General features: G+C 46.3%; 2 protein-coding genes and 1 pseudogene across 7 annotated transcripts in view; 1 reads left to right on the top strand and 2 right to left on the bottom strand.

The window, feature by feature from the left end:
• The window catches only part of BANP (BTG3 associated nuclear protein), an 84,387-nt gene extending 82,635 nt beyond the window's left edge, over positions 1 to 1,752 (bottom strand). For 3 of the 4 annotated variants that reach the window (XM_081963606.1, XM_081963608.1, XM_081963609.1), the window contains exon 1: positions 1,624 to 1,752. The gene's annotated coding sequence lies outside the window, so the exon portion shown is untranslated. Of the gene's footprint in view, positions 1 to 785; positions 1,563 to 1,623 lie in introns of those variants that run through there. The other variant, XM_081963607.1, reaches the window with a different exon arrangement.
• LOC309397253 lies at positions 1,441 to 2,224 on the bottom strand (annotated as a pseudogene). Its single transcript has one exon. The product of its transcript is annotated as an uncharacterized misc_RNA (transcript).
• A 1,675-nt stretch (positions 2,225 to 3,899) lies between these two features.
• CA5A (carbonic anhydrase 5A) lies at positions 3,900 to 18,091 on the top strand. Of its 2 annotated transcripts, none has more exons than XM_081963137.1 (7): positions 3,900 to 4,056; positions 10,980 to 11,177; positions 14,129 to 14,247; positions 14,541 to 14,636; positions 15,134 to 15,196; positions 15,825 to 15,980; positions 16,754 to 18,091. In XM_081963137.1, exons 1-7 carry the CDS (start codon positions 3,915 to 3,917, stop codon positions 16,961 to 16,963), a joined length of 984 nt encoding a protein of 327 aa, XP_081819263.1. In that variant the 5' UTR covers positions 3,900 to 3,914; the 3' UTR covers positions 16,964 to 18,091. The 2 variants fall into 2 exon arrangements, with proteins under 2 accessions (XP_081819263.1, XP_081819264.1); XM_081963138.1 differs by lacking the exon at positions 3,900 to 4,056 and adding an exon at positions 8,516 to 9,183.
• Positions 18,092 to 21,608: the final 3,517 nt, after the last annotated feature.

Raw genomic sequence — 21,608 nt, 5'->3', positions numbered from 1 at the left:
TGCTTGGATTATTACTTACACACTTAATTCAGAAAGCCAGGCCTAACTCCCAAAGAAATGGATATCTATTTAAATTCTTGGATGGAAATTGATGTTGTTCTGGATATGCAATGTATTTTTCATTGCGGTTTTGTCTGAATTGTGTCGTATCAAAAGATTTCTATTTCCACATGCTAGTAGCTCCAACCCATTTGCACATTTCTTGCACGCAACACATGTGCAACTGCTCAAGTTCAATCCTTCGATAACATCTCATTTTGCTTCCACTAAAGCAGGTTGTACAAGTTGTTTTTATTCGATGTGTGCCCGACATCACTCTGCTATCCAAAGAGGGCTAAACTGTTATCAACTGTTCTAAATGTTACCAACTGATTTCAGATTTTCAGTGATGTGAAAACATCAGCGTATGTTATATAAACACTCATATGAAGTGAAGGAAACATTATGTACACTCAAATTTAATGCTTCCTGCTTATTACCATGTATTTATGATAGTTGCTTTTATCTTAGACTGCCTACAATATTTCAATGACTACAGCCTGTTAATAAATTGTACACCGTGGCTTTTAAACCACCCAAAACGGCTTTGTTCAGTCTATGCTATGACCTGTTTTAATAAGCGCCCAGGGCTGCCTTGGGACAGGAGCTTGTATACATTTTCCTTTCATTTCCTTTGCAGCACTATTTTATTGTCCTAACTGTCCCTGCTCAGAGGATCATCATAACCTACACAACAGTTCATTCACCCAAAGAACATTTATTATTCAAGCACGTTCTTATCTCACCCAATTGGGTTTCTGTTTAAGATGCTGGAGGAATTCAGATCCTTCAAGAAACACCAAACTCCGAAAGGAGACTGAATTCTGCTTTGACCTCTGTGGGCACCCAGCCAGCCACCTTTCCCTTCTCAATTCCCTTTTTTCTCCTTTCGTGCTGTTTACATTTCCCTTCCCTATCTTGGCTGGGCAAAGCAGCGGCTCGGGTATACAGCGGCTAAGAAAGAGAGGTCCTTGCATGGGGGGGGGGGGAAGGAGGGGGTCCGACTGCATGACCTCGAGGGTCCCTTCAGGTTGGGCTTTTCAGTTCTAGCCAGGGCACTGGCTAAATAAAAAAAATAGAGGAGAAATTGGGAGGGAGGGAGGGGTCTCCGCAATCTTTCAGGCCAACACGCCTGATACCCATTCGAGCATCCACCAAAATTTGGGTGGGGGACTACAAATCCCATCATGCCCAACCACTAAGCTGGAGCCTTCTCCCTCCGCCCCCGAAGAGGGAGGGAGGAGAGGGCTGGGATCTGAGCGGCCCGCGGGCTGGAGGCCAGCGCCTCGCCTGCTGTGGATGATGGGAGTTGTAGTCTCCTGGTGGGCGCAGAGCGGCTTCCTGCCTGCGAAAGGGCGGGGCTGGGGGGGGCGGGGGGGTAGGAGCGAGAGGAGCAAAGTCTCAAGCCCCGCCCCTGCACGGCCCCGCCCCCTCCCCCTCCCGCTGGCGGCCCTGCGGGCTGGGCGCCGTGAGGCGACCCGAGCGAGCCCTTCGTCGTCCTGAGGGGCCGCGCAGGAGCCCTCCAGGCGCCGCGGCAGAGCAGCCGCAGCCGCAGCCGGGAACCCGCGAGAGAAGCGAGGTTACCGTTTGCCTTGCCGAATTCTCGTGGTGTTTGGCCGGGCGGCTGCGATAATGGCGTCCTTCCTCGCGAGAGATTCTCCGGAGTCGGCCGCTGCGCAGGCGCGCTTCGGCTAGCGCGTCCCCTCGCCTTAGAGTCCCGAGAGGGCGCGCAGGCGCACTCCGCGCTCTTCCCCGCTTGGGAGAAGCCGGGCGCGTCGACAGCCAAGCAGGGCGGCCGCCATGGCCTCGAGACGAGCGGGAGGACTCGGAGTCCCAGAGGGCCTTGCGCGCGCGCGATCCCTCGCTGCCCTGTGCTGCCCTTGGCACACTGGGAAATGTAGTACGCCGGGCAGAACTGCCCTCATTGACCGTTTTGGTGGGGGGAAAAGGCGGCTGGCTGCAGGGAAGCGAAGGTTTCTCCTGCAGCTCTTAGTTTGGGCAGGGGTCTCCTGTACCAAGCCAATAAAATGTGCACCTTCTCAGCTAAACCAATATTTTGCAAACTTGGCACCTTGAAAAGGGATGGACTTCCCGAATTCCTCAGCCAGATTTTCAACTCAGAAAAGTTAGACTGAAAAAAGATGTTTACCCATGTTGCTAATCCGGATTTTCTGCAGTGGTGCATAAGCGCATCTAGTAATGCAAACAGCCTGTTGAACAACGTATTTTATAATGTATACAATAGGTATATATAGAAAGGAACTGAACAGAATTTGGAGCAACTTAAATAGGAGAGATGTCACCCTGTTCATTTAATGTACTATATATGCAGAACACAGCACGAAAAGAAACCAAAACAGGCATTTAAATGGCTGGGAGAAATAGCAGCCAGCTATTTAGGTGATGGCTGGACAGGAAGAAAAACTAAAGAAATTGCTGAAAGTGGAAGAAGAGTTTGCAAAAGTCAACACAAACTCAATGAAAATAATATATATGCCTAGGCTCCAAAGTTCTGGGTTTCTAGCCCACAAACAAAGAGATAACCCGAATAAGACAGATTATGAGCAAGCTCAGATATATCACATTGACAATAAAAGTCCTTATTGTCAGGCCTATAATCTTATGAATTTTAATATGTAGCTCTAAGAGCTGGATCTTCAGAAAAACTGAAGGAAGAAAAGTTTGGAGTAGTAGAAAAACAAACCATCCAAAGCTTGATCAAGGTTGCTCACTGAAAGCACTAATAACCAAGCCAACATTTGATATTTCCAACCCTTCATACAAAGTCAACAATCATTGGAGAAGATCTTAATGTTTTGAAAAATCAAAGGCCAATAGAAGATATGACCAATCACCATATCTATGTCACCATCACAGGTGATACAAGGAGCAGCTTAAATGAGCTCAAATAAGTCATCAAGGATAGACAGTCCTACCAAAATTATATCTTTCAGACCACAGAAATTTCAATAAAAATGAACAGCTGTTTATTCCTTGATCTCTTTGGCTCCCCTTAAAACAGCAGGGCAGGGCCAGCTAGTTGCTGCCTACGAAATCGACTGAGCCAATGTTTCGAAGCTCACATTGTCCAGGCTTGGTGTTATCAGTTTAGGGCCTGTTTTAGGGACATTCTACCAACCCAGTCTATAATTTATGGTAAAAATTAACTCTCTGTACATACACAGTTTCCAATAGTAGAACAAAGGTTGTCTCTCACGGTTTATAGAAGAGAGATGCTCAAACGAGACGCCTAAAGATGGACTTTTGGGGGTTCCTGGAGGTGGTGAAGATGGTTTTCTTGAATATTAACATCCTGCTAAAACCTGAGAAATTTTCCTCTTGCCCCTTAGCTTTCTGGGGGGAAGGGGGGCTTTGCTGAATGAGAGCTACTTGTAAGTCAACAAATCTGATATCACTAATCTTAACAATTGTTTTCCCCATCAAGGGTCATCTCTCCCCTTCCCCTCTTTGTAGACTCGGTGTCCTTCAGCCAGCTGTTTGCCTTTCATAAAATGCGTCTGTGAACAGGTCACCAAAACAAATACAGTGGTGTTTTAAAAGAAGATTGTGCAAAAGAGGAAAAAGAATCCCCCCTTCGGAGTGTTCTTTGCAATCCCAAAATTCTTCTTACGTGGGAGGAAGGGGGACTTAAAGGTAGACAGTTCCTCAGGGGCAAAAAGTAGTGCAGAGAATAAGTGGGGTCACAGAACCTATAATCAAGAGAAAAATCTGCAGAGGGGCAGGTTGAAATTTAACCTTTTTTTTTTTTTGGGCAATCCATTTGCCCTAACAGGACATTGACACTATATCTGTCGGTTTGAATGGTGAAGGTGCTTTTTCCTTTGCTGCAAATCTTTTTATCAAAACAAAAAAACATGAATATATTTCTTGCCAATCTAAAAATAAGAAACTTGACCCATCTGAGCAAAAAGTCGAAAATTGCCTGGGGACAATATCTGACACCCCGAAGATCCTGCAATTTGATCAGTTGCACTCATAAAAACAGGTATGCTTCCTGTAAGTATCCAGCTTTTATTCTCTCTTTTTCAGGAAGATTTTAATTTAAACCACTGGCATTTGTCTGAATGGTATCAGCAGATCTGTTTCTGGTAGGAGAAAGCACTTTCATGAAACCAGAGAAGTAGCATTTGTTTTCATTGGTTTGTGCCTTATTGCTGTAATGAGATTTTTACATTGTGATCAACGTTTACTATCACTAATCATTTTTGAAAACAGAGTATTTTGGGAGGACTGGAAAGAAAAAAAATGGTTAAAAAAAGAAATGTTTCCTTTTTTGCCTGTTGCACTAGTTTAAAACAGTCCCTTTCCAGTTTGGTGGATGAATTTAAGCCAGCCAATATCTTGCAGATTCTAAACCAAGTGAAAACCTCAGCTCATATGGTGACAAAACATCAAGGGGTGATTGAAAATATTATTTATCTCTAAACCTGGGCAAAAGCATAAAGGATCCACCCCAAACTCAGCCTTCTCTCTTTTCAGTGGGAACAGGTTTGCTTTCCTGCTACAAACCAGCATTATTTAACAAGTGTCGCAAGGAGGAGATTAAAATAGGTCAGCCAAGCAATGCCACAACCAACCATGCCTTCGGGCAGAACTGGCCACTTTGGTGTACCTCTGGTCACATTGGCCTATTGGTGATCTACCCGGTTGGAAAGTTTTGCTTTTCCACTCATAGGAAAATCCTTTGGACCTTTTAGCATATTAACCAAGTGTGTACAACAATTGCAAGGGGCCCCATTGGCTTTAGAAACTGGAATTTCCAGTCAGACCAACAAACATTTTCACCCGAGGAAAATCAACCCGTCTGGTTTTCGAAATAAATACTGGTAGGTCAGCTGTGGATCACTGGAACAAACAGGATTTCATGAATAACATAGAATAACAGAGTTGGAGGGGGCCTTTGAGGTCTTCTAGTCCAACCCCCTGCTTAAGCAGGAGACCCTACACCATTTCAAACAAGTGGCAGTCCACTCTCTTCTTAAAAGCCTCCAAGAAGACATAATTTTCAGATATAGTTCTTAGATATAATTTATAAGACAATAATTTTTCAGGTAAAAGCAGTTGTTCTGGACCACTTTAAAAAATCCCATCAAATACATTTGGCCAGTATTTTTATTTGAAAGCTTCCTTTCAACCAAGCTCAACTTCTACCCTGTTTCTCCAAAAATAAGACCTCCCCGGATAATAAGCCTAATTGGGCTTTTGAGCGCATGCGCTAAAATAAGCCCTCCCCAAAAATATTGCAACACAGCAGCAGCCATGAGGTGGCCACATTCGCTGCCTCCTGCCCCTCAAAAATAATAAGACTTCCCCAAACATAAGGCCCAGCATTTATTTTAGGGGTCAAAAGAAAATAAGACCCTGTCTTATTTTCGGGGAAACACGGGTAGTAACTTTGTGAATTTGTCTTTGATGTAGTTTTCTTACTTAGCAAGAAAACGGATGTTAACTTCTTTTTTTCTGAATAACTGATAGCTTTGTGTCCCATCAAGAGCTAAGAAGGCCAGTTTCTATTTACCTCTGATGCCTCAACGAGTGTTCAAAATGCCACAGAAAAGGACACGAGCTTTAGAAAAACCTTTCTTCTTCCTCGGTCCAGAGATTATGCAAAAAACAATGATCAGGAAGGTAACAAAAACTGAAGCCAGCTGCAAAGGGTCACATCTTGTGGTTTCTCGGCTTCTTGCTTAGCCCATTGCAGTGACAGACGGTTCTGGATTATTCAAAGCACCATCATGGAGCTAAGCAGGTCTGGTGCAAAGAGACCCAAGTTTCACAAATCCATTCCTATGTATTCAAAATACAGTATAGATAGCCGGAGGTACATGAACATGAAACATACTAACGTTTTGTATTTTACTACACGTGGTTTTTTTTTCACAATCACTGCCAAAACCTTTGAGCATGAATGCAAATCCACAGGAAAGTTTGAGTCACTTCTTCCCATCTAGTACAGCGGTGTGACTCACGCAAGTAACCGTGGATGTGTTTTTCTCCCTTTTCTTGGCCTTGTCAAAGGATTCCCAAACAGATGCCAAGAGTCATTTAAAAATATAAATGTATCCTTTGATTCCTTGTCCTATTGCATTTTCAACCAGATTATTAGAATGAAAAATGGACTCTTCTACTCCATTTCATAAACAATTCAAAGAGATCATCATGCTAGCTGGGGAATTCTGGGAGTTGAAGTCCATCTATTTTAAATCAGGCTGGCTGGGGAAATCTGGGAATTGTGATCCAGGTTGGGAAAGACCCTGCCAAGACATTCTAGCTGAGTGTTTCTCAGCCTTGGCAACCTAAAGATGGGTGGACTTCAACTCCCAGAATTCCCCAGCCAGCCAGGAGTTGAATTCCATCCACCTCCAAGTTGCTGAGGTTGAGAAACATGTTCTGAACAACGGGATGACATGCAAAAAGTCAAATGGGAAATGAGCATAATAGGCTCATGGGAAGTAGCCCAATCTGCCAGCAGGAACCCTCCTCATTTATTCGTTATTTGGAGATTATACATTCCATTCAGATTCTTAAGGCTCCCCCACGGAGAGCTTTCATAGCAGGCTAAAACCTGAAACATAGCTTCCCCCAGATGCCCTCTCTATCAAGTAGGCAGAGCCAGCAGTGCCAAACCCCTGGACTTGGTGGGGTGGAACACGTGCCCTTCTCTAGGGTCTAAAAAAAGCACATGTTTGCATGGTTACGTCACGTGGCTGCAGAAAGCAAGCGCCGTTGTCTTATTTGCTTTCTGTTTGGGGTGAATTGCCATGGAGTTTGCCAGCTGAGCCTCGGAGAAAAAGCCCTTTTGACAACTAGGAGTGGTTTCAATTAACCTTCGCCGTGCCCGATTCTCTCTAGCTTTACAGGGTGTTCCAGAGCCTTCCCGTTTTAAAAACCTGCCTTAAATCCTTTCCCCCACCCCCTTGTGTATTTCCCCCTTCGAGCCTGAGCATTTACTTGTCTTGGGGTTTCTCTGAAGCTTCAGTGCATTAGTAGTGGGAACCAGCTATGCTCGTCCATCACACTAAGTTGTAAGCCACAGCTGAGCAAACCATGATGGATGCGCTCACACCGTAACCTACATGAGAGTTGAATGGGTTGGCTGGTTCAGATAAGAAGACCTCAAGTAATACCTCGGCTTCTACTTTGTCACTGTAGTTTGGCTGTACAAAGGTTTCAGCGTATTGTGCAAGCACCGTTTATTTGCTAAGGATAAAATATGCGCCGTGGGTATTAGCATGCAGCTCTGGGCAGCCTTCAGAGTTCCTTTAAAAGCCCCAAGGACAGACAGCCTTTTAGAAGTCAATGTTACAATTCTCAAGGACAACCAGGAAGGAAAACAGAAAAGCATTATTTTACTAGAGTGGTTTGCTCAGCCACTTGAAGTTGCGTGGACTTCAACTCCCAGAATTCCCCAGCCAGCTTGATTCTGAATTCTGGGAGTTGAAGTCTACACATCTTTAAGTGGCTGAGGATGAGAAATCTCTACTAGATTAAAATAAAACAGCTCCAGTTTGGCTCCATCTGCACAAAACCTTATTGTGTTCCTATGACAATCTGGAACTTGTCCAGTGGAGGGGGGGGGGAGGGATGGGGACTAAGAAGTGGCCCTTTTGCACGTGGAATGAATGTGGAAGCAAACCAACAGAGCCAAGCTGCCCTCTTTATAATCCAAGCTGGGCACAGACCCCTGGCAAACCTTCCCCTTTGTTCATCTTATCCACAATTACAAGTGAGATGCCCTTGGAATATAACATTCCCTGAAACCCAAGCAAGCAGCCAGACCTTAAATGATGGCGAAGTAAAATGATTTATTGAGAGGAAAGAGTCAGAAATATCAATGCAGGCTCTGCTTTTAAGAGACGGCCATTTTTCAAAGCGCATTTCGATAAAATCAGACGGGGGGGGGGGAGGGATGGATGCTGTGGCTGTTTTTAAAGGCTCTGTGAATCCTCCGTGCCCAGCCACACAACAGAAAGGGTGGCAAGGAAAGAGAGCACCAAGCAGCAGACCCCCCCAGCCCCTCTCCCCCAAAAGGAGGGATTATATCTCTTAATTCACGCGAAGGAGCCAAGAACCATCCAAGGTTACAACCTCTTGAAATTCATAAGGAAGGAAGTTCATAAGCAAGTTCTGAAGTGGCTGGTTTTTAGGGAAAAGTCCTGGCCAGAGAAAGCAGGCGGGGAGGCAAAGTGTCACGCATCAACATTAAATATACATACATGCATGCATGCATGCATACACACATGCATACACACATGCATACACACGTACGTACATACATACATACATACATAATTTCCAATCCCAAGACAGTCTTGGGCAGAGGTTTCCAAACTTGGCCACTTTAAGACTTGTGGATTTCAATTCCCAGAATTCCCCAGCCCTGATTCGCGGTTGAAGTCCACACAGGTCTTCAAGCAGGTTAAGAAGCGCTGGTTTAACCAGACCAACTTTTCCGAAGTTGCTCGGAGGGGGAGGGGAAGCTGAATTAGATTCCAGCCCGACCCCCGTTTCCAGGGCGGTGCCTGGGTGGGATTCATAGGGGTTCTTTAGCCTTTCGGGGAGGGGGTCTCGCTTCGCCCCTGCAGCCCACCCCTTTAAGAGCCCGGCTTATCGGGTCAACCCACCCACTCTTTCTGCTTTGGCAGAAAGACCCCTTCCAGCCGGAGTTCCGTGTCCAGCCGGGGAACGGTTCCCACGACCGCCGGACTCGCTTAACTTGAACTTTAAAAAGTTTTGTAGTAGTTTAGAAAAGTCGATAGACTCTCAACCAGCGGGCTCCCTGGTGGGAGGGGGCTTCCTGCCCACCCCGAGACCCCCGCAAGCGCCGGACTGCGGGCTCCGCCCCGGGAAGCCTCAATCGGGGCCGGGCAGCGGCGCTCAGCTGGGAGGAGGCGGAGGCGGAGGCTGCCCGCCCAGCCGGCCAGAAGCTCCGCGGCGGGGTCGGGGTGGTCCCTGCGGGCGGAGCGACCCGGCGCAGCGCCTCCCGGAACCGGCCGGTCGCCCCCATGGCCCGGCTGCTCCTGCCGCTGCTCCTCCGCCGAGCATCCGCAGCCTTCGCCGGCCGGAGCGGGACGCGGTGCTGCAGCCTCGGTGCCTGCGCTTCCTATCGCCTCCGGGACGGCGGTGAGTGGCCGGCGGAGAGGGACCCTCTCCCTTCCCCTTCTTCTTCCTTCCTTCCTTTCCTCTCCTCCTTCTTTCCCTTCTCTCATCCCTTCCTTCCCTCCCCCTTTTTCCTTCCTTCCTTTTCCCTCCCTCCCTCCCTCCTTTCTTCTCATTCTTCTCTCCTTTCCCTTTTCTTCCTTCCTTCCCTCTTTTCCTCCCCTCTCCTCCCTTCCTTCCCTCCCTCCCTACTTCCTTTCCTCTCATTCTTCTCTCCTTCTTTCTCTTTTCTTCCTTCTCTCATCCCTTCCTTCCCCCTTTTCTTCTTTCTTCCCCTCTTTACCTCCATCCCTTCCCTTCCTCCTCCCTCCCTCTCTCCCCCCTCCCTCTCTCTAAGCGACTCCAATTTGGGTGATCCAACAAGCTCCCCCCCCCCCCAGGTTTCTATCTCCACCATCTCTTACCCTCTTTAATAACACCCCCCCCCCCAGGTTTTTAGGAAGGCCACAGGGCGGAAAGGATTAGGTGTGGGAGGGTTGGTGATGGTTTCTGGTTTTTCTTTGGGTCAGAAGTTGATGGTTTCAAAGGAAAGCCGCTCTTTTGACTCACCCACTTTGTCCCAAGGCCGAAGTTTTGGGGAGCTGCTGCAGCTCATTTCATCAGAAAACCTTTTCCCCCCACCAGGACTTTGGTCCTCCTTCCCTACCCCCCTCTTGCCCCCCCCACCCCTGGCTTTTCCCAGATATTTTCCCTTCCTTTCTGCTGAGGGTGGATTTGGGGAAACCAAAGCCAACCTCCCTTCCTGCGTTTCTCCATCTCCGGCGGTGTTTATTCTCCTATCAGATGCAATCTAGTTGCACAGACTTGCCTCCCAACAGAATGGGGCGTTTCTCGGCCTTTCAACAACACGGCAATTCAACCCCTGGAGATATTTTAATGGGGAAGGATCACTTGGTTCACCGGATCTGGCTTTTCGGTGCTGCCTCCATTCTTTTGTTAACCAGGGCACTGACTCATTTCAAAACAAGAGAAAGAAGCTCATCAGATCAAGCTTGTTACCCAGAGATAATTGGGACGTCAAGGAAGGGAATGGCCCATAACAGAATTTTATCCTGTATGGGCGCGGTGAGTCAGTGCCCTGCTTAGCAAAATAAAGGAGGCGGCATGGAAAAATTGTGTGGGCATCGGGGCAGCATTTCACCAGGTGCTTCCTTGGGTCTCAAATGCAATACCACCTGAAAACCAAATTGAAATTTCCTCCTCAACCTATGGAACTGTTATTCCTGGAAAATGAAAACATGAAGGCTTTAGCTAAAGCTATCTTTATTCACTTCCTACCTGCTAAGACTTTGAATGTTTCTTCAATAGACTACAGTCATGTTTCTCAATCTTGACAAATTTAAGATGGTTGGACTGCAACTCCCAGAATTCCCCAGCCATCTTAAATCATGCTGGCTGGGGAATTCTGGGAGTTGCAGTCCACCCATTTTAAATCATGCTGGCTGGGGAATTCTGGGAGTTGCAGTCCACCCATTTTAAATCATGCTGGCTGGGGAACTCTGGGAGTTGCAGTCCACTCATCTTTAAAGCATGCTAGCTGGGGAATTCTGGGAGTGGTAGTCCACCCATTTTAAAGCATGCTAGCTGGGGGAATTCTGGGAGTTGCAGTCCACCCATCTTAAAGCACACTAGCTAGAGAATTCTGGGAGTTGAAATCCACCTTCTTAAAGCATGTTGACTGAGGAATCCTGGGAATTGAAGTCCACCCATCTTAAAATTGCCAAGGTTGCTAACCCCTAATTCACACCTTCTCCTTCCAGTACACCCTCTCTGGCAGAGCCCAATCACCATCCCGGGAGGCAGCCGCCAGTCTCCGATCAATATCCAGTGGCGAGACAGCGTTTACGACCCTCACCTGAAACCCCTGGAAATCCGCTATGACCCGGACACTTGTCTCCACATGTGGAACAACGGATATTCCTTCCTGGTTGAGTTTGAGGACACCACGGATAAATCAAGTAAGAGCAACTGAACTTAAGGTGTGCGGTGAGTTCACAGAGGCTGAACGTAGAAGCAGTGACTTGAAAAGGAATTTGCACCAATTGGCAGAAAGATTTCAAAATCCAAATAACTCTGAAAAGTGTAGTAGACACAGTCACGCTTAGAGGTGTGTAGGTGTATACTATGCACTATCATATATTCTGGGGTTGAGTTACTTGTACCCCAATTAGCAAAGGGGTGTCTAATAAAGCAGCTGGGTCTTTCTTTGTACAATTCCCCAGATTTGTTCTGCCTGCTAAAATTCACTTCCAAATGCAACCTAGCTAACATTTAAAAAATTAATTATCATTCTCTAAATATAGGGCACTCTTCCAAAACCTCCGATACCCTTTGTTTAGTTTTTACCTTGCCTTTTGTGTCCATAAATACAAGTCTGTGCAGTTTCATAACACTTGTTGTTTGATGAAGGGTGTTTGCCAATCTATATTGCCGAAATATAAAAGCCGGTTATCACCTTGACTCAGCTGACAGATAAGCTTTCTGAATAAGGCACCTGAAAGGGTCTGAAAAAGATATGGGCTCCCTTTTAAGCAATGCCAGTTCTGCTATCGCGGTCTTGGGAAATATTTTATCCTGTACCTGGCCAAGCTTTGCACTGGCCTCGTTTCTCTCTCTCTCTCTTTTTTTTAAGGAAGAAAAAAATGGTCAGCTTTATCAGTTGACTTAAATTATGCCTTCTGTGCCTCTACAGCTATGCTCTTTCCATCAAACAGGAACAGGATTGCCGGGGGCAGAAATGAGAGGAATCCCTTAATGCAGGGCTGTCCAAACTTGGGAACTTTAAGACTTGTGGACTTCAACTCCCAGAATTCTGGCTGGAGAATTCTGGGAGTTGAAGTCCACACGTGTTAAAGTGGCCAAGGTTGAGAAACATTGCTTTACCGCACACTTTCTTCCTTTGTGTTTTTTGTTGTTTTTCAGAAAAATAAATGCTTCTGTTCACTCTTCTTTCTCCTTTACTTTTAGTGCCGTCTCCTTCTTTTAGTTTTGGGGGTCTCTCTCTCTCTCTCTCTCTCTCTCTTTTTCTTTCTTTCTCCTTGCTTCTGCCCCTCAAGGAAAATTAAATTAGAGAAGAGGAAAAGTGGATTAAAGCTAAAGTTGAGAAGGAAAGACAGTGCAGGAAGGTAAGTCAATGGGCATAGAAACAGGATACCGGGCAAAATGCCCACAGATTTGTAGCCAGAGTGAAAGAACATTGGCAGCGGGGGACGGGATGGCAGCAGATCTAGGGGACAAATATCCAAATCTGTGGTGATGTGTGTTGCTGGTATTCTTGCCATCTGGTGGACTGGTAAAAGAAAGTGTAGAATAGAAGGACATTTGGTTGGCGGACAGAAGGTTTTCCGAAATACTAAGGCAAAGTTTCATCCCCAAACGATGGAAATCTTGCAGGTTGCCAAGGGCTTAAGATAGCAAAAAAAAAAAACACCGTGTTGTGAAACACCCCCTCTCCCCACCTTAATTAGATGCTTGGGATCTACTTCTGGTATTTGACCCTTCAGGAATGTGGCTCGAGGGCTTTGTTTCCAGTTTTTTCCTGGTTCTGGGTCACATCGGAAGGTAAACAGCTGCATTTGGCTTCTGAAATTCTGGGCAGCCTTTGGTGTCCACGAGAGGGCGGCCGTGCTCAACCTTTCCCGTCATTCTCGGAAAATCTCAAAATGGGGGGAAAAAAACAGGAAACGGAGAAAGGCCGTTTTGCTTCTGCCAGCTGTCGAGAAATCGTATTCGACTTTCAAGGACTTGGGATATTCTTTTCTATTTCCCCGAGATAGAAACCCACCTGAGCGACGCAGCTGCAGTTGGATGGATTTGTGGGTCTACATTTTACCCTTCCAGCTTTGCTCTCTTCTCCTTGGAGAAAATGTTAATCTTAATTTGGCTTCTTTGCTCAAAACCCCTTTTTGACAGTTGAGGGTTGATCTGCTCCCAATTTCCCTGCCAAAGCAAGGAATGTATTACGAAACTGTTGCTGGGATTGGCATCCATTGTGAATTGTGGCGCTTTGTTGAGATTTTTCCTGGGCAAAGAGATCAGAAAGCGCACCTTACATCAATAGACCGTGTTGTTCAAAACAAATGTCCAGGATTTTGCACGCACTGAATTGGACAATGACACTCTGGTCATCTGCAGGACTGGCTTTCTTAGAAGCTCATTTGACTGCTGGGCTCCGAGAATCTTCCTGGCTTTTATGGGGACCAATATTGGTCAGGTGGCCAGAAATATTTCTTGAAAGACCGTGGATCAATGAAGACTCTATCTTTAGCACTGGAGATGTAAGCATCTTGGTGTTACCTCTGTGAACCAGAGATGCTTATTCACCAAAGCAGGGTAGATCCATGACATGTCGAGTAATTTTTTTCCTAAAATGCCAGTGTTTATTAGGATTGGGTGGTATCAGCCTCACTTAGCTAGACCAGACCGGGAGTTGAGTTCCTCAATAAAAGCTACTTTAACTGAGATGGGCTCTAATACAATAATTTTGCAAGTCAAATCGTGCTGGACATCTTTCCCCCTCTTATACTTCATTAAATTGTGAAAGTATCTGCCTGAACTCTTCCCAACGTTATCTCATTGCTTGGACTTCAAACACGTTTCAGCCCCTTTTCCCCAGGCAACCGTTCCTGCCTGTCTCCATCAAGGTCCCCTTCCTGATTCCTTACAGGTGGGCACCCAGTGAGGGGCTTTTTATGCACCCCTCCCCCCGCATTATGAAAATTAGGCGCTACAGTATCTGCTCCATGTTGCAGTGCTAAACCTCAAAATGATAACGTCAGCTCCAAATTGCCTTTTAATGCTTTGGAGCCATTAACAAGCAGCCCAGAATCCAGGCTCCCCTTGTGAATGACCCAGACCCCTCCTCGACACCCCCCCACCCCCCTGAAGGCATGCCTTTTCTCCACGACAGTCATAACGGGAGGTCCCCTGGAGAACAACTACCGGCTGAAGCAGTTCCATTTTCACTGGGGAGCCGTCAACGAATGGGGCTCCGAGCACACGGTGGACTGCCAGGTATTCCCAGCTGAGGTAAGAGGGGGACCCAGTGAAGGTCAGTCTGGATGCTTGCAAGGCGAATGAGATGATGGACTCTTCCCTCATCATCCCCCGAAGGTGGTCGAGGGAGAGATTTTAATTTCTGGGGAAGCGACATCTCATTCTGCGCCCAGGAACCACATGTGGGCCTTACCACTCCCAGTGGCTTCTCAGCTTGGGCCATTGTGGTTCTCTGGAGCTGCCTATGGACAGCTGCCCAGAGCATCTTCTTCCAAGATGCCCCCCCCTTCTTTGAAAAGACTTATGGGTCCACTTGTTCCTTCCAGCTGCATTTAGTTCACTGGAATTGCTGCAAATTTGAAAGCTTTGAAGAAGCTCTACTGGACGAAAACGGTTTGGCTGTCATCGGGGTTTTTTTGAAGGTAGGACGGATGGTGGGAAAATGGCAATTTTCCTATTATTCCTCCCGATCTGTTGTTGTTTTCTCTTACACAATAAGCATCATTTAAGTAAGGGTGTTTGTTTTGATTTCTTTGTGGATTTGCATGGATGTGTGTGCGTGTGTTTGTACTGCAATAACAGCATCAGAATATAATCGGGTGACCTGGCCAATTTTATACACAAACGGTCAGGGTGGGGATACAGGAAGGAAGGTGTAAATAGAGACAAAACAGACTTGTAGGAAGGAAGGAGGAGGGGAAGACCACCTTTGGCCATAGCTCCTTCTCTGCAGAGTGCCAGGGACTTTGTTTATTTTGGGATTTTTTTCTTGGGGGGTCTTTTAGAGAAGCCATTAGTGGGGAAATGGGTGGGATCCGGAGATCAGAAACCCTGTTGTCCTAAAGTTTATCAAGCTGTAAAGATGTTGTTGGTACAAAACCTTTAGATCTGAATCCAAAACTTATCTTTGCTTTGACAGCTTGGAGCTAACCATAATGGCCTGCAGAAATTAGTAGATGCCTTGCCGTCCATTAAATACAAGGTAAAATGGAAGTTCACCTCTTCCCTACTTGCCTGGAAGGCCCTGTCTACCCTTGAGTAGTTGCCTTTTAATCCTTGCTCCCTGAAAGTGGAAGAAGCAAGACTTGGGCACAAAGATGGGTGGGCACACAAGGGGATTTTCATAATCTATGTGTCAACTCTGAAGCTGGCCTGCCTGGCGCCTTTTTGGAGGCTTCAGTGCTGCCACAGTGGTGCTGTGGGATAGGGAGGGGGGAATGGAGACAGCTGGGATTTTCTAGCCAAAACAAAATAGTTTCTCCTGAGAACCAAGGACATTCCCACAGGTGGCTGAAAAGAGGAGTGAAGTTTCCAAGCAAGTGGACAGCACCTTGATTGGACTATGTGACTGATTGTTTGGGAAAGGGGAAAAACTTTTAACTAGGTGAAAACTGCAAGAAGCTTTAGAGTTGGGTTTTCACCAGTTTGTGCCAATGTGATTTATCCAATAAGCTTGTTCTTTGAGGAACCTGTTTCCCTCAGAGTTCTGCTTGCTATGGGTGTATTACTTGGACCCCTGACGTTATGTTTCAAAAACCCAAGAAGGTATTTGCAAACAGGGAATACAGGTGTCACACACTAACCGTGTTTCTGTTGGTGGAATTTCTTAGGATTCTCTGGTTGAACTGGAAGAGTTTGATCCTTCCTGCTTGTTGCCTTCGTGCCCGGATTATTGGACTTATTCGGGATCTCTGACCACCCCTCCGCTTTCAGAGTCGGTCACCTGGATCATCAAGAAGAAAGCCATTGAGGTTGATGAAGACCAGGTCTGTCAAAGGGGAACCAGATTTGAGAAAGGGGAAGGAACCATGCCATCCGAAATAATGCTTAGCAGTAATATACGGACAGGCTTCACATTTCCCCCTTCAGCTGTGGTTTGTGTCCACCATAATTTATGGGGCAAAGACTGGTGGTTTGATCTGGGTATAAGGGCAAGTCATAAACAATGGTTGGTTTTGCCGTAGCTAAACAAATGGCATGATGGCTTCATTCAGGATTCTCTTGTGAAAGAGATGCAAAATAGCCAGGTTGAAATGGAAGGTGAGCTGAAAGTTGATCCATAGGCGTGGCAGAACAAGTTCCTGCTGAATCAGTTTTCCCACTCTAACCATTGTCCTTATTGCAACACACGTAAAGGTACTTTTGTGTGTATAAATGAAGAGTAGAGGATTGAGCTGGCTTGAGATCAGCAGGATGGAGAGAGAGAAAAAGTTGGTTTTCCATCATAGTGGCTGGTGGTGACAGCTACTCTGGCATATCTAGATTGTTGTCGGATAGCTTAAATATTGACCTGGATCTTGAGTTGGGAGTAGTTGAATCCAGAGTAGAATTTATGGGCGTGGTAAGAATGCAAAAAGATTAGAAGTCCCCTTGCGTCTTCCAGGTTCTCCCCTATGTTGCAAATGCTTTTGTTGCATCTGAAGGCGCCCGTTGGCCAATCTTGGCTGAGAAGAAGTCCTTTCCAGGAGGTCCTCAGAGGACCCATGAGAGTCCCATCTCCTTGCTCTCCCTTCCCCTGACTGTTCTTTCTCCTCCCCAGCTGGAGGTCTTTCGGATGCTGCTCTTTAGTCCAGCTGGAGAAGACGAGAAGAGGATGGTGGACAACTTCCGTCCACTGCAACCCATCATGGATCGAACCGTCCGCTCCTCCTTCCCAAAGCGCTTCTGGCAGGACATGGAAAAGCCGCTGGAGGACCAGATGTTCCACGCCCGTGAGCAAGGGCCCCTTCAGGGCACTCTGCACCTTTAAGAGGCTAAACGTTATTATCTGCGCCTGAAAAGTAGTTTAGCATCAAGCTAAGATCCGTGGCTACAAAGGGGCTGTGAGATTTATGGTTCTTCCCTCTTCCAAAAGACTGCTCTGGCAGTGTGAGAACCACTTGGATTCTCCTCCCAATAACAGATCAAAGCACCAGTTAGGACGCCAAGCCCCACCTCTGCTGTCCAGGTGTTTCTCCATCAGCAGATGCTGCACTGCAGGAGCTGGACAGTTGGGTACGGCCTCTCAGAGGACCTCTAAGGAACCAGGACTGTTCACTGAGAGAGGAAATTTATACAATTTGACAAGGGCAGGAGTTTGTTTTGGGTGTCAAGCTACTTTGACTCAGATGCCAGGATTATAACAATCTGAATTGCCGATTGTTCTGGGAATTATAGTATTAGCGCACCTGAGGGCCATTCTGGGGCAGAAAGCTTTGCCAGAAGACCTCCTCTACCTCTAACGGGTGACCCAACTTTATAGCAGTTCCTCTCCTCCCCCTGCAATTTTTCTGTCTCTGTACATACAAGAGGCTGGGAGTTATTTGGGATCTAGGAAACGAGAGGAAAACCTTTTCTGTTTAAATCAGCAGATTTGAATGGATGTCGGGCTATGAAACAACCAGGCGCACTTAGAAGGAAATACCTAACAGAGGCACGATTTGCATTACAAGGAAACGTGATAGGATCCATTTCCTATCCTAAGTATTTGCACTTGCTGATGCATAAAACCTGCCAGATTGTAAATATGCATATATGTTTTTGGCATTCCGTAGCACTTCGAAGGCCTTTAACATGCAAACATTAGAGAGAGCCTGCACAGTGCCTGACCCTGTGGAAGACCATCAGCCTGCTAAATCATCATTTGAGGTTATTGTTGCCATAACTGCCCATCAGGGCATCCAAAACTTGAAGTCTTGGTCAGCCACATAGGAGGATTTGTCGACAGTGCTTTAAAGCCTTACAACATTGCCTTCTCAATCTTGACGATTTTAAGACGTGACTTTCTGTTTTTCATATCAGAGGTTTGTGTATCTCCTTTTTCTTCTACGTGTCAAATAAGCAGAATAGACGGCAGCCGTTACACATCTTTATAATAAATATGAAGTTTTCTCTCTCAGTTGTCCAGAAGTTATTTCAGCTGTATTTGCCTTGGGAAAGAGGAAGGAGGGAAAATGAATTGTTTCATTGTGTGGGAAGTGACAGCAACTAGATAAAAATGTTTTCTCCTAAAATGCATTGAGATGGGAAAACAATACCCTACTCTTTGGACTGCAACACTTGTTAAGGGATAATGTGACGCTTTTTATGGTCTCTCGAAGAACAGGAAATGTGTCCTCTCAACAGACGCGCGCTTCTGTTTTGGATGCTATTGTTTCTGCCTATGAAGGCAGCCCAGAAAACCCGTCTGCAGAACGACTAAATTCTGCAAATTGAGTGTTTTCAAAAATGAGAAAGGCTTTCTGAAGGGAGACTCTGTGTGTGTGTATGTGTGTGTGTGTGTGTGTGTCTGTCTGTCTGTCTCTCTCAGACAGACAGACAAGGCTGGTACCTCCCACTTCATTTGCAGCAGACTATCCTGAATTCAGGAAGCTAAGGGGAGATCACATGGCCCAAGGCAACATTATGAGCTTCTCTTCTTCACTTCAGAGGCACCAAAGAGGCAGAAAATGAACGCAACCAGGATTTTCTAGATTATGGGTTTTTTTTTTGTCCTGGCAGGGCAGTTCTTGGATTTCCAAATTCTATTGAAGAGTTAACTCCTTGGGAAATGCATAACCTGGGTTTCCTTAACTAGGTTTAGCAGAGGTGTGTAGGAGAAAAACATCTCTAACTCTCCTGCAGAAATGGTGCTTTGAAAGAAATATAACCCAAACTCTGTCCAGAAAGGGTTCCTTGCTGGGTGCAACCCCCCCACGTCCCCGAGATGGGCTGAGCACCGAAAAGAGGGTGTTAAACTACGCTAAGGGAGCCAGTCATGGTGGACCCACCCCAGATGCTGTGGGGCGAACCACTAGCTTGCTTTTAGAAGACGCTGATGTTGTTTTCTGGAGATTATGAGAGGAGTCCCTTCTGCTTTATCTCTTGACCTTGGCTAAATCCCTTTGATGTGCCAATCCTGCCCTCGCCTGGGCTTTAGCAACAGAGCCGGTCTTCATAATCAAATCCCCTTAAAAGGTTTTTGCAGCCAAATGCAGAGTAATCATGGGGAAAGGACTCGGAACAGCTTTTGTTTAAACACATTTTTTACAAGACCGGTGTGCAAAAGGATCAGCTGCCTCTCGCCCTTGGCAAAGCGGACATGAAGGATCCAGGTGGGAAGGAGGGACAGAAGGCTGGCTTGGCCACCAGCGCCAACTCAGAAAGGGAATCTCTGAAAAGCTTTGGCAAGCAGGTAGGATGTTTCAGTAGAAGACAGCAATCCAGCAATTAAACAGAAAAACCCCTAACTGAGGAACTGCCAAGCAGAAAACCAGAACCCACCAAGACGGGCTAGGCAATAGAACAGGGGTGTCCAAACTTGGGAACTTTAAGACTTGTGGACTTCAACTCCCAGAATTCTGGGAGTTGAAGTCCACAAGTCTTAAAGTTCCCAAGTTTGGACACCCCTGCAATAGAATCAACAGGGAGCAATGCTAACCTCCCTTTCTGGCATTAATGTTGCTAGAGATGTGGGGCAAAGAAAGGTTTGTGCAGTTGGTGTGCGCACAGGGTCCCAAACCTGACCTCTGTTGTCAAGGAACATGTTCTGTTTTACAACAGTTTTGCATACACGGGAATTTTGGACCAGGGCCACTAGAGGGCAGCATCCGACAAGGAGAAAAATATAAAAACAGCAAATACCCCAAAGTTTATTCCAGGCAACCAACATCTCTCTTTTTATTTTCAGGTTACGTGATATCTGTCTGCTAGATTTGGTTTTTTTTTCCCCACCTGCCCCCATCAAGGCCAGTTTGGGCCGTGTCAGCTCCATGGAGTTAAAATTAGATACTTGCGTGTTTGCCTACTTTGTAAGAGGAGAGATGGACGGGTCTGTGTTGGTTAAAAAAAAAGGTGGGGGCAGGGATCAGGTACCATTTTCCCCAGCTAGACCAATTTTATTAAAAAGGCAGAAGCTTTGGGGATCTCCTTTCATCGAAAGGGTGGGTTGCTCTATGGTCTACCCTCTTTCCCTGAAAATAAGACCTTCCCGGATAATAAGACCCATTGGGCTTTTGAGTGCATGCATTAAAATAAGTCTTCCCCCGAAAATAAGCCCTCTCTGAAAATATTGCAACACAGCAGCAGCCATGAGGTGACCACGCTCGCTGCCTCCTGCGCCTCACCAATTACATGGAAAAATTATCCATTTAACTATTGCAGGATATTAAAGGCCCATTTTATTTGTGGAGACCTTTTAATATTTTAATTTGCATGAGGCCTTTAGCTGGTAAATGCGAGGTCTGTCGGCCTGCTCCTAGGCTAACATCTGCTACGTCAAGCAAACACATTTTCTCTGGAGCTGGGGAGGCAGCGCTGGGAACGGGCAGGTGAGAGAGCAGCGAAAACCAAACACCCCAGTTGGTCATTAAGATATTAATCACTTTTGCTAATTCGTGACGGGAAAAGCACAGATAGCCTACAGTTCTATTTGCAGCCCACCGGGAAGGAAATATTTATTATAGACGGAATGACGGCATTAGTGAAAAATATTACCCCACTTTCAACAAAGGCGATCCAATCCAATGGACTGCAATTATCCGTCTTTTCAAAGACAAATTTTTCCCCCTTTTATAGACCTGTCAGTTGCCTGGCTTCTTTGCCCTCCGTGTAAGCTGAATGTATCCAAATTTTTGATTCCCACTCAATTATTTATTTGGATGCATGAACATACAATATAATTTGCCTTCAATAATTTGGGCATGGCCTACCCGGGCATTTGGGTGGAGTGGGGAGATGAGACAAAATTTGATTTCTGGGTTTTTAAGTTCTCTGTTTTGTTAGTTGGAACATCTTGCACTGCTCTAAAGTAGATACAAAAGCCATTTTTATTCACTACGTAGAATAAGAGTTGGAAGGGACCCTGGAGGTCTTCTAGTCCAACCTCTTGCTTGAGCTGGAGACCTTTTCAGACAAGCCACTGTCCAGTCTCTTCTTAAAAGGCTTCAGGGTTGGAGCACCCACAACCTCTGGAGACAAGCCCTTCCAGCTGTTTCATCTGCCTTATGACTCTGGAGGGGCCCAAGGCTTTGGCCGTCCTGGGCCCCTCCCTCCCTCCCTCCCTAAGAGTAGCAGCTTTAAAAATTACCAATAAATAAAATTTTAAATTATTTCTCTTAAAGATAGTTTTAAAACTTATGTGACCGAGCAGCCTCTGTTTTCCAGAGTTTTAGAAATAAAAGGATGCTGGCTCCTTACTGCCTTACTAAATTAGATTCCAGGTCGGAGGTTCAAAGGGGGGCGTGCGTTCTTTGCCTGCTGTTTATGGCCAGGAATTACTCCCACCGGACTGATTACGAGAACGAGCCCCTCTCCCCTTCATTTTGCCCTGTGCCAAGCAGCAGCCTCGATTGCAGGGGGCTTCTGAGCAGCGCTTGGGCGCTCGGGGGTCCCAAAGCAAAGCCAGCGCGCGCAGAGGGCACGGGATGCCTGCCGCC

Source organism: Natrix helvetica (assembly GCF_964273705.1).
Source record: "Natrix helvetica genome assembly, chromosome: 10".
Taxonomy (NCBI): Eukaryota; Metazoa; Chordata; class Lepidosauria; order Squamata; family Natricidae; genus Natrix; species Natrix helvetica.
This window is presented reverse-complemented; position numbering and strand designations above follow the sequence as displayed.

Bases quoted from the DNA above. Each gene is read 5' to 3' on its own strand.
- CA5A (XM_081963137.1), top strand. From the start codon at position 3,915: ATGAATATATTTCTTGCCAATCTAAAAATAAGAAACTTGACCCATCTG. The intron at 4,057-10,979 runs GTAAGTATCCAG...TTCTCCTTCCAG, and splicing joins TAAAAACAGGTATGCTTCCT to TACACCCTCTCTGGCAGAGC. The intron at 14,248-14,540 runs GTAAGAGGGGGA...TGTTCCTTCCAG, and splicing joins GCCAGGTATTCCCAGCTGAG to CTGCATTTAGTTCACTGGAA.